This window comes from Ochlerotatus camptorhynchus, unplaced genomic scaffold (genome assembly GCF_037179485.1).
Source record: "Ochlerotatus camptorhynchus isolate MF236.1 unplaced genomic scaffold, CSIRO-AGI_Acam_v1.1 ptg000216l, whole genome shotgun sequence".
Classification (NCBI taxonomy): domain Eukaryota; kingdom Metazoa; phylum Arthropoda; class Insecta; order Diptera; family Culicidae; genus Ochlerotatus; species Ochlerotatus camptorhynchus.
The window spans coordinates 1,261,828-1,274,374 of NW_027040706.1; the positions used below are offsets into that span (position 1 = coordinate 1,261,828).

The window sequence follows — 12,547 nt, forward strand, 5'->3', positions numbered from 1 at the left end:
ACGAATCACTTTTCTAGACTAGTTAATTCAGCTTTGTATAGAAGCTGTAACCAACGCTTCCACGGTTACAATGATTCTTTGATTACTGAGGCAGCTTAATTTATAAAAATGAATATATTGTAAAAAATAAATATATTGTTAGTAAATGTTCAAATATAAAATATTTGTATATACTTCATGTTATGTGCTTTGGGTGTCAAATATTGAGTATTTATTAGCCTAAGGTTGGTATTGTCTCTCGGCATTGTGAATATTTATTCAGCAGTATTTAAATTTGTTTCATTAAATTAATTACCATGCAATATAAGGCGAACAAGCAATGAAATTATCATGCCATAAAAATTTAAATTCAAATTATCATTGACCGTAATACCAACCTTCTCAAATGAAATTGTTTGTTGCTGCTGTCATCACCACTGACGCTGAGTCAAGAAGGAGCCAACGTTCGCGGCTTTTGTGTAGGGGATCCTTTTGATGCGATGCTTTCCCGATTCCGGGGACATGGTGATGCTCTCTTTTAATAATAGTTCGTCCGGAGGAGTGAAATTCGCGGCTAGTCATTTTTTACACGTGACTTAGCGTTTCCACGTCAAGTGCTAGTTCAGATCCTTAGGATCGAAATTGTGATCAACTAGCGTCACCACACACTCGCCAAGGGCTAGTTGATCCGTCGAGTGGGATAATAGTGTGGTGTTAAGTTTCTGTGGTCCACGGTTCAGAAGGTAGAAGAAAAATAAATCGTACTAGTACGACGCGAGTGCACGGACGGTCAGTGTGTGGCAAGTAAAACGCCAGAAAGTGACTTTGGTGAACCGTTGGACCTTTTGTTAAGACCGTCCAAGAACTTTCGTTAGAAATCCCACTCGACTAAAGTTAGACACTCGCGGTTAAAGTGCGCGCGCACAAAAGTGTACCACTCCCCGGACAAAGCGAAGTGAAACGCTGGCCTCCGTTACATAAAGGCCACCTGCCGCCGCATCTGGATTCCCCCCGTCGTCTGGAAGCCCTATGCAGCTGCGTACGTTTGTTGGCAGCTCGCCGACGCCGCCACGTGGGCCATTCCCGCCATCTCATCAATGTCGACCACCGATTCATCACGGCCGCAACGAGGAGCAAGTGAATGTCCAGAGTGAATAAATGCGCAAGTAAAATGAACCCCTTTTAGCTTATTTTCACCATCCTACAAAATCTCACACTCTTTTAGAAAATCCCTCAAAATAAAATAAATGTCAGGTCTAACTAAATTAAGCTGTTAATTATTAATTTGTTTGAAAATTCACTATGTTCTCTGCTTATTTTCCACTTTGATATATTATCCACTTTGAAACTGAAATATAATCCCTAATAGAACATAACCCAGTCATCGAGGATTAGCACAGAAGGTGCAAAAAAACGTTGAAATTTTTCTAGGTTACCAATTATTAAAACGACCCTAACAATTCTCACAAAAGAGGCCATTGTAAGGCCCACCCCGGACGGTTGCCGTGGCATGACCAGCAGCTAGGGGCGTAGACACGGGTCCTTCTGACCCTTGTGAAAGAGAAAATAGTTTCAAAGCAGTGCAAAAGCTGTAAAACTGCACTTTGCATAGAAGTGACATTAGCGTTTATTGGCTGCTGTTATTCAGTACGACTGACAAATTGAATAATGGTTGTGAAAAAGTTGAGCAAACGCTCACCAAAACCAGTTTGCTAGCTTCTGCTTGTAGCTGTATCTGCAGCTTTGTTTCAGCTACTTTACAGCACAACGCTGGAAAAGTTGGCTTACAAAGCTGAAAATGTTAGTTGGGAGGTGCTGTTCCCTATCCCAGTTTCCCTAAATTATCGTATTGTAAACTCAGTGGCGTCCCGTAACCTCACTTTTTACCTGTGCATTAACTTTCAAATCCAGATTTAATGCCATATTCATACTCCAATCGGTTGAAAAATACACTTAATCTTCTAGTTTACTCGATATCTATCCATTGTAAGCAATATTTTGATAATTGTTTATGTTTTGAGAGTTGGTGCACAGGTAGATTGAGGTTAAGGAAACGTACTGTAAAAACTTAAATTTGGTGTGCAGAAGTGCTGGAACTATCCAGAAGTGCAAGAAACTATACAAGCGATAAGGTAGCTTTGAAAAAGCTCAGCGAACTTCATGGAAAACCAATGAACTTCGTAAAACTTCAATGAACTTCATGGAAAAACAGATAATTTTGTAGAACTACATCAAACTTTGTAGAATGTTATAGAAATTTTAGAAATTCATTGTTCAGTTAAGAAAAATGAACTTTTTTTGATTTTCTTAAAATTTCAGTGACTTTGGAGATATTTTAGAGAAATGGAAGAAATGCAGAGAATCTAATATGAATTCCGAGAGCTTCGAAATAATTCTAGAAAACTTCGTAAAACTGCGAAACTTGTAGAAGTTTGAGGAACTTCGATGAAGTGAATTAAACTTTGTTTTATCACAGAAAACTTTATTGAAATTTCAGGACCTTCTTTTAACATTAGAGCTTCTTTAAAGATAGGAGTTGGAATAGTTAAGGGGATGCCGAAGAAGTTGAAAATTTGTATAGAATTTAAGGAAACTTGGCAGAAAATCACAGAAATTCTCAAATGTTCGGGAAGCATCATAGAAGTGAAGTGAATTTATAGCAAGTAATTCAGCGATCTTTGTAGAAGTTAAGCGAATAATGTTGAGTATGTTTAAAGTTCAGGGTATTTCACAGAATTTCGGAGGCAGTGGGGAATATTGTAGAAATTCAGCAAACTTCTAAGAACTATTTTTGGAACTTCCCGGAACTTTTGAAAACTTCGTTATGTTCAGAAAAATTTGTAAAAAGGTTAAGGGTCTCCCAGGAAGATTGGAAATTGTCATTGATATTCTCAGATCCTGGACAAATTAAGAGAGCTAGGAAAATTATAACAGTGGTATAATTGGTAATTTCGCATTTCTCAGGAAGTATTTGAAAGATCTCCAGCTAATCGAAGATTTCTATAAAGATCTCTAGATGTAATTTCAAGGTTACAGGTTGATCTAGTACCATTCTGAAGATTTTCGCTAGATTGCTGGTTCAACAGATATTATCATAGGAATGTTTTGAAAGCCTGAGAATAAATTTCAGTACAGTCCTCTGGTTCCTTTTTCAACACTTCAGATTGATAACGCTCATTCTGAAGTTCAAATTGCGTACGCTGATATTCTCCTAAGACGGCACGTTTATCAAGAAGTATTTCCAGCTGATCGAGGATTTTAATTAATTCCTTTGAATATTTCTAAAGACTTCAGGTTGATTAGTTCTTATTGTGAAAACCGAAAACTGTTCAAAGATTAAAATGTCGTCCCTTAAACATACTCTCATAATGCCACCTTTACAAGAAAGTATTTAATGATTTCCAGCTAATTAAAGATAACAATAAAATCATGCGGTCGATCAAGTATTGTTTCAAAACAAAACAAAACAAACAAAATTGGTTACATTATCCATAATTAACATGTATACAGCAAAAATCTTCACATGTCTGCTTAAAATTCAAAAAGCCTTCGGATGTCTTCCTCAATTTTCTCATATTTTCAAACAATTCAAACATCTTCATAACATATCTGCACATTTTTGCAGGGAAAAATTACTTTATAGTCAATTGAATTCAAAATGGAATGACATGTCTTAGAATCTGGTATCCCTGCTAAAGAAAATCAACCTTTTTATAAGAAGTTTGCGTGTAGCAAAGAAACAAATAAAAGATGATGGCCAATTATCATCAGTAGGTAATATATTAAAGATATTTAAAATCGCAGCAAATTGAAATGCAAAAATAGATTGCTCCGGTATTTATTCCCTACATTGTCTGGGGGGAAGCCCACCATACCCCCCCCCCCCGTATTGTGATCATCATGTGTTCTCAAATTAGCTTCCATGGATCGGTGTGAACCACTATCAAGCGAAAGCTCACTCTTGACTTGGTGATAGCAACATATTCCAAAATATGACGAAGATGATGGGAAACCGCGCATACTGAAGGAGATTCCGGCGGAACAAAACAAGCAGAGAAATGCAAAAAAACACATTAACACCGCATCCTTGATACCAAGTGTGTTGTTATTGTTACGTGATAATTGAAAGGTTACAATTTGATACCCCTTTTTAGCAAAGCAATTCGAGCACGTCTTCAAGTGAGGGAGCAAATCATGTAGTGCCAACCTAAGCTCAAAGACTCCTATCAGCTATGTGTTACAGGACAGATTAGCCTTATTTTGCGCTACAGTTACAATAGTCACAACATCACCACAGTGGAGCTCGGCATCGCCGGGCAGGTTTGGCTCTATTGATCCGGTTAGTCGAGCTGCTCAGTCAGAGCATAACAAGATACTGCACTGCACGGAAGAGCATTCAATCCAATCGGCTCAAGAAGACGTGGTGCTGTGTCTATAAAATTGGAAAAGGTCCGATGAAGTGTTTCATTTTCAGCTGCACGCTGAACCGGTAGACACCTTTCGCTTTACAATGTGAATAAAGTGTCACGTTTTGTATAAAGTGCTACAAGGAACACCATGGACAGTGCCTCGAACATAAGCTCACCAATGTGCTCTAGAACGTCTAGAAAGTGCTAACGGAAAGAGGTCCATGAGAAGTGAAGTCTGAGCAGAGTGCTTCCTGAACGGTTCCAGTGTGTGTTAAAATCAGTCGAGAAGACACTGTCGAAGAAAGTTTCTTCCGTGAGCCTTTAGCTACTTTACTACGAAAGTGTGTCAGTATTGTGAACAAGCAGGACCATGAAATTGGTAGGTTAAATTCATCGAAGATTTGTTGCAATCGTGAATGAATGTTTAAAAAACAAAATCAACGGCTTATTATTGTAAAGCTAGTGGTGACCGGTATTTTCAAGCCTCAGAGTTTTTGCAACAAACAGCATGAATGTTGATAGTCCGAAAGGTTACAAGAATCACGCCCATTCTAGCTGATCAGTAGGGTGAGCTTGGGATTTGCGGAAGATAATCGTCTTTTTGATTTTCGCAAGGATGGGCTTGATGTTTTCAAGACCTCTTCCTTTCCGAAAATTAAGATTATGGATTGCATTCAGTTGCAATCAGTGCATACCGTTGGGACGAAGAAAACCTTAATGCTGTCGGACTTGTTTCGTATGAGCTTCACCCGATCGGTACTACCGGCAACTCGAAATCGGCAGCGTGTGCTTCAAGAAAACTCTGCTAGATTGCTTTTTTTTTAGTTTTAAAAATATAATCAAATTGAAGCTGAAAGCCTACAGAATCGTTTGAATGCATTCAGCGAAGTGTTTTCAAAAGAAAATCCAGTGAAATTAACGTTTCAATTTGGGTTGCCGAAAATAGTCTGTCATGCCGAAGCCGTCATTTCCCCTATCTGACTCGATGAGAAGCTTTATAAATTTAATGCTTCCTGTTGGGGGGAGCCCTTGGGAAGTTGATTCCTTCATTGATTGTATTTTTGGGAGGTGCTCCACTCCTCCAACACGAGTGGAGGACAGTGTGTATGCCTTGATTCAGGACCAATCACCTTCTTCGTATACATTAAACACGCATAAACACATAGGCAACCGAAGGGGATGACTCTAGCTACGCTGCAGGAAAGATTGTGTTTTGCTGTGGCTAGCTGCGTGCACGCTGAGTAGATAGAAAGAAGATTGATGAAGATTTTGAAGATTTCCTCCAAAAAGATGATGCGCGATGCAAGTAGATGCTAGAAATGAAAAAAGATTTTTCGAAGATTGATTCGCTAGTGTGAGACTTTTTGAGCATCTAGAATTGAGATTTAGATGTGTCACACCACCCACCAACACCCCCCCCCCCCCCCCACCACTTAAAGGCAACGGTAATGTTCCACTACTATACAGCCATTCCATAGCAAAACGACACAGTGGTACTCAGAATTTCGTAAAAATTCGTAGTTGTGTTCCTTATCGCAAAATATTAGGCTCGTATTTTTTTTTATTTGGTCATTAAGATGATCATTTCCATGTTAGGGTAGCTCAAAAAAATTTTGTTTTTTTTTTTTCAAAAATTACCACTAAATCGTTTTGCTTGCAATGGCTGTATATTTAAACATAGAACGACTACATACAGGTACAGGTACCTAATTTAAATTTATGATACATTAAACATTGAACACATTAAACTTCTGCACGGTTGCCAATCCATCTTCCTTGGAGGACTAACCGACACTGAAAATGACCTAATTAATTGCCTCTTATCGTCGTCTTCAAATGCTGAATGGCTGAGAGCGAGAGAATTTCTTCCATCTCCTATCGCTGGTGATCGATGATGTGTAGGTGCTTCTCCGTTGCTCCATGTATGTGTCAGGTATACACCTCGCACTAATCCCGTATGGTGCGCACTGAAATATTGTTTGACCGGCTTCCTTCCAATTTGGGGTGGGTTGCTCTCCAACAAACTTTTAAAACTCTTCTGAAGCAGGTAGCTTCTAAGTGGCCCTTGCTTACTCCGATCATACATTTTGATGGATAATTTTCCAAAAAAAAACATCGAGTATATGATTTCTGTCCTGCAGTGGAATTGTAGAAGCGTTATACAGAAGCGTGACGTGTTTAAATTTTTACTTCACAACTTACATTGTGATGCATTAGCTCTTTGTGAAACATAGCTTTCTCCAGATATCGATCTCCCTATTAAAGATTTTAATAACAAACATCTCGATCGTGGGGAGCCCATCCGGAAAATTTGATAAGGTTTTATCGTACAACCATTAGGGGAAACCGCCCTATTGTTGCGGTACGTTAGCAGCGTTAGAAGCCTATACACAACAATAGGCTTCTAACGCTGCAAAACAGTGAGTGTAGTAGTGTGGATGATTCCTCACTTATTATTTTTTCCATGCTGAGCCTTTTACGATTGCATTCTGCTGAGTGAACCCAAGTAACAATTTTGGTTTTATGAGGGTTCTGTAGACCATGATTTAGACTTGTAGAATGCTATAAACCCGCGATAAAACCAGCAATGTTACTTGGGAACTGAATGAGAATTTTGCAGAAAGAATCACATTTTATTGTCTAGTTTTAAACGTTTTAAACATATACACCAAGTTGTTTTTACAGTTGTCGGTAAACATTTTACTGAATTTCAAACAGCTGAACATTCGGTTATCAGTTCGGCAAAGGTTTGGTTCACTGAACGATCAGTAAACTTGCAATGTATACTCAACTGTCAAAAAATACCGACTAGCTCATCACTCAATACCGAAATTCGGTAAAATTTACAAAAAAATCGGTAAAAATAGAAACTTCGCCAAAAATTACAGTTCTTTCGATAGTTCTTACTGAAAACAAATGAAATATAGGGAACTGGATGCAATTCGTTCAATTTTTATTATACGTCAATCTGTTTATCCAACAAGTCAGCGATCGCCAGCCAATGTATTTGAGTGCTAAAAACTTAAAACATTAAGATAACATAAATAGTACTTACTGAAAAGATCCCTTACTCCTTTATTCCCGTCATTTCTACTGAAGCGTTTAGTAGTAATTACTGAACTCCTGTATTTTTTTTTTTACATTTTTCGTCAGTATTTATAAATTGTTCACTGGAAATCGGTAAAACTTTTACTGAACAGTAATTAAATGACATTTCATGGCTTACAAACAACATCGGTAAAATAGATGCAAATTTTCAGTAATATTCTCATAGAAATTACCAAAAACTTGTAGTTATTTGACAGACAAGAAAATTAAAGCAATTTTACAGATCACTCGGTCAAGATCACAGATCAAAACCGTAAAAAAAAAATACAGAACATCAAAACTAGAATTTGGTGTACACACGCAGGCAAAAGAACGTAAGAATTCCATAAGAAACACTTATGAATTTTAGCCATAAGAAATGAGTGTGCCTTTCATTGATTTGCCTTATGAAAAATAATGTTGGCAAAAAATAAATAAATCGGAGCAGACTAGAACCGGAAAATGAACGCTGAGGTTAGGGGACCCATGTGTTGACCACTCGTCTTTCAGCGCTTAGGAATATGAAATGGTTAAAGCCGTATACGAGCTACCTCATGTTACCCGAAAATCATTCATAAGTCACGCTTATGAAATTCATATATGTTGTTCGCTTATGAAATTCTTAGGTGTATTTGCCTCAGTGTACATTGACACATTTAAATTGCTATTATTATGTAGAAAACGGTTATGCTGTAACACATAAATGACGATAAACGTCACGCAAATACCGTAAAACTGATGTGGCCAATTCAACTGATTTAAATCAGTAAGCCAAAAACCACAGACAAACAGACATAACACTCGCAAGTGGTTCATCGAACAAGCATTTAACGGACAATTTAAAAGTATCGTAGTTGGTAGCACCGCCACATGTGGCGCGCATAGTCAATTCCCTTGCGTTTGACGTTTACACACTACTGCCATATGTGCCAACAGATGGCGGTAATGTTCTACCGACGATGTTTTACAGAGAGATGTTCTATGTGTTAGTGTGTATTAGTGAGGTAAATTAGTTATATCGAAAAAAATTGAACACAGACTGCCGGCTGGACTCGAACCACGAACGTTGCGATTATCAGACCTGTGCTTTCTCCACTGCTCTCTACATGCTTCTGAATATGGAGAGCCTAAAAGCAAACATGAAGCGCTCATTTTCTCGCATACTCGACTTCGTATGCTTTTTCTGCTGAAGAGATTCGAGACAAGTGTGTGCGTCGTTCTAGAATGTTCTACAATGTGCGTCGTTCTACAAGCTTACTGGTATAGTCGAAAGCGTAGATAGAACACGATATATCGCCTTGTAAGGTCAACTTCTAACATTCGCTGGGATGTTCATGAACAGAGGATGATAGGAAGTGGAACTAACATTCATTGTAATAAATTTTTGGTTTGCGTGTATGTTAGCAGGTATAAATATGAGGTAGGGTAAATGATGACTTCGGCAGCGATCGACTGTTTTCGGCAACCACAATTAAAACGTTAATTTCGCTGTATTTTCTCACTAAAACGCTTCGCTGAATGTATTTAAACGATTCCTTAGTCTTTCAGGTTCAATCCTAATACATTTGTACGACTGAGAAAACCTGTTATGCCAGGTGTTTCTTCAAATGAAACATAAGCACATGAAAACACGGCTGATTTCGAGTTGCCGATAATAGAACAGCTGGTTAACATACAGTTTAAACGGAAAGGTTGCCGAAGTAAAAGAGGCTGCCGACAATAGTCACACTCACCTGAGAAGTTTGGAGCGCCTTAAAAACGTTTTCAAACCATTTTGGACAGTTCTGTCGATTGGAATGGATAAAGTAGCCAGCAGCAGATAAATGTAAACAAACAGACACGTCATATGTGTGCGTGACACTGAGGAAATGCTAATAGAAGTGCGGAAGCTGCTTAGATTTCCGAGAATACGTAAATTCCCCTACCTAAGCTGGTTGAAGACATTCTTGAGACGAATTTTGATGGAAAAGCAGCAGCAGCAGCAGCAGGAGAGCAGCCGAGAGCATCGCGGATTCGTGTAGCTGTGTCCGAGGCTACCTGATGTTAGGTCACGACATCAGGTATTTAAATCGTTTAGGATTTTACGCATTTCATCTAGTTTTCTCTCGGTTGAGAAAATTGTTCGGCTGCCTTTCATTTTATCCTTCTTTCCTTCTACTGCTGTCAGTTGTGAGTCGACCTGCAGAGTCACTTGGTTGGAAGAATTTACACTCGTTCGGCAATCTGTTTGTAGGTGAGGATGTCTATTTTGATTATGTGGTGCTCGCGCGTGTGAATGAATTTTCCCATGCTTGGCCACGATCTCAAATATATGAGGTTGATTTACAATTTTCTAATACTGATCGATTTAAGAATTTCCTAAGTCCACGTCCAACCTGTTTGAAAATTGTATTCCTTAACCACGAGTAAGTCGCGAGTATCCCCCCCCCCCCCATTCTACTAACTTTAGTCATAAGAAATATTGTTATTATATATCGAATTACGGCTCCGTAAATCTAACGCAATTGAGCCTTGACAAATAAAATAATTAAAAAAAACCCTATTTTGTTCATTTTTTAATGCGATATCTGCTTTACAAGTGTAACCATGGATGTGCTCATAATTTATTATACAAATAATGCTCATGTTCATAGTTTGTCATACATTATGCGCGGATACACTTGTATGACAAACTATGAACATGTGCATTATTTGTATAATAAATTATGAGCCCATCCATGGTCACACTTGTAAAGTTTGAGTATAGTTGTTGTATAGTGCTCATGATTATTATACAAATGATGCTCCTGCTCATAGTTTGTCATATAAGTGTATCCGCGACCTTACACTTTTTGCATATTGTACATAGAATATTATAGTCGATCAAAAAATTTCCCTTTATTTACAGACGTTCATGGCCGTTGTCCTCTTGATAGTACTTTGCAGTTCAAATGTTAACGCAAGAGCTTTAAGAAGGTCATGTGGAAAGTACTTGGCGGATCGAATTTCTGACCTGTGCAAAGCTCGAGGTGGTTACAATCAACTGAGTTCCACTGATAGCGTACTGCAGACTCATCACCGTGCCAAGCGTGGAGTAGTAGAAGAATGTTGCAAACAAAGCTGTACTGATACTACACTAATGCAATACTGCATGGAACAGGCTGAAGAACCGGAAGTGGTGGTTATTTCCAACGAGGAAAGTAAATTGACTACCCCAGCACCAACAGAAAAATCTCTCGAACAATTTGTATGTATGCTTGCACGATGCTCCAAATATACAAACTGCTAATGGCTTTGATTTCTTTCAGAAATTTACTACGAGATTTCCCATGCATACAATTCCAATGGAGATAGGAACAGTGCGACCGGAGTTCAACAATATAAATGCAAAATATCTGGGCAACAGGCGGAAGCAGTACTATTTTTACTACTAATGGAAAGCGGGCGATTGTGATACGTAAATAGAAAACGCTCGCAAAGAACTGAACCTCCCTAAAGGACCAGATCCTAAGGCTGTGAATGAATTTAAGCAACAACAAAAAACAACTTCTAGTCATCAACATATAATGCAATGATTTCAAACTATATTCAAATGTTGTCCGAATTTCCAATATTGTACGGGAGTACCTATTATTGTAAACGAGATGCTATCCTGTTTCCGTGTGTATCTTCATATAACATAATTTTTTTAGGCCCATTGCTAAAGCAGTTTGTGATTTCAGTGACTCAAATCTCGTCATCTGCCGTGTTGATCTGATAATTTTGTAATAGGGTATAGAACTACTTCGGCCTAATCGCCCATTTTGGGCCTATCGAGCAGAAAACTTCAAATAAATCCATGATTTCAGAGTTAACAAGTCAATTATGCGTTTGGTACGATACTTTAGTTAAAAAGCTACCGAACGAAGTCAATGAGAACGCGTGATATGAATGTTTGCACCCATTATTCTCAAAAACAAAATAAGCGCTCCGACCGAATCAATTTTTATCTTCATCCGATAGGCCGAAGTGAATTCAAAGGCGTTTTAGTGGGTTTCAATGCAATAGGCCGAATTTAGAATCCTTAGACCGAGTTTGGGGTCAAAAAGCAGTGTTAATTTTTTAACAATATCTAAACAAATTGATACTCCTTATCAAGTATTACGGTACGTACGAAAAGGTTAATAAATTGAGAAGTCATCTGCAGTGAAAACATTCCATTTTGTGAAAAAAAAAATCCACTCAAAAAATAGGAGCAAAGGGAGGGTTGTGCTTAGAAGGCCCAAAATTAGATCTAAGCCCTACTTCTTCCGCGGTTCGCTGCTAAAACCTCTATTCCTTATCCTTCCTCCACTATCTGCTCTCCTTGTTGCACCGGCGTGGAGACCAACGAATTACACTATCCTCCGTACCGCTTTGAGCCCATCGCATACTTTTGGGACAGTCTTCACGGTACAACATGAGTGCGATGATTTAGATTTAAATTACACTCACTTGTTCTCCACATTGTATGTTCAGCTATGTTCATGTCCATTTGTACACAAGTTTGTTCGCAAGTACAATGAACAACACTGTAAACTTCACCTCGTACCAATATACAAACTCATGTACAAGCGCAAAAGCTCAGAAGAAGAAGCGAATATAGAATGTGGGGAACAAGCGAGCGCAAAAACATGGAAACGAAAGTATTCAATCCGGATACCACAGCTGGAAGGCTTCGAAACTGGAGATAACCTGGTATGCCGTCTGAAAAAGTGTTTGTATGTGTTGAAGCAGGCGTCGCGTGCGTGGAACGAGCGGTTCCATAGTTTTGTGAAGAACAGACTAAAAATTGTGCGAAGCTTAAACGATCAGTGCTGCTTATACATGTGGAAGTCCGATAAGGGAACAGTGATTATGGTTATTTACGTGGACGATATTGTAATCGCCGTGTTACTGGTGAAGACGGTGAAAGATTCCCAACAAACATTGAATGCTGAATATGAGCTTATACAGGCCGAAATTTGCTTCTTCTGCTAAAAATTGGCTTATTCAGTTTTTAATCAGCTCAAATTGTTTGTTGGGTTGCTCGGCTCAAGAATTTGAAATGACTGACTGTAGGGAGATTAAGTGTT

The 12,547-nt window shown here is 38.5% G+C and overlaps 1 protein-coding gene across 1 annotated transcript; it reads left to right on the top strand.

The window, feature by feature from the left end:
* The first annotated feature begins 4,337 nt into the window (after nt 1-4,337).
* Nucleotides 4,338-11,021, top strand: LOC135703616 (bombyxin B-1-like). Its single transcript, XM_065224895.1, has 3 exons — nt 4,338-4,767; nt 10,363-10,701; nt 10,763-11,021. The coding sequence occupies exons 1-3, from the start codon at nt 4,759-4,761 to the stop codon at nt 10,886-10,888; spliced, it is 474 nt and encodes a 157-aa protein (XP_065080967.1). The 5' UTR covers nt 4,338-4,758; the 3' UTR covers nt 10,889-11,021.
* The last annotated feature ends 1,526 nt before the right edge of the window (nt 11,022-12,547 follow it).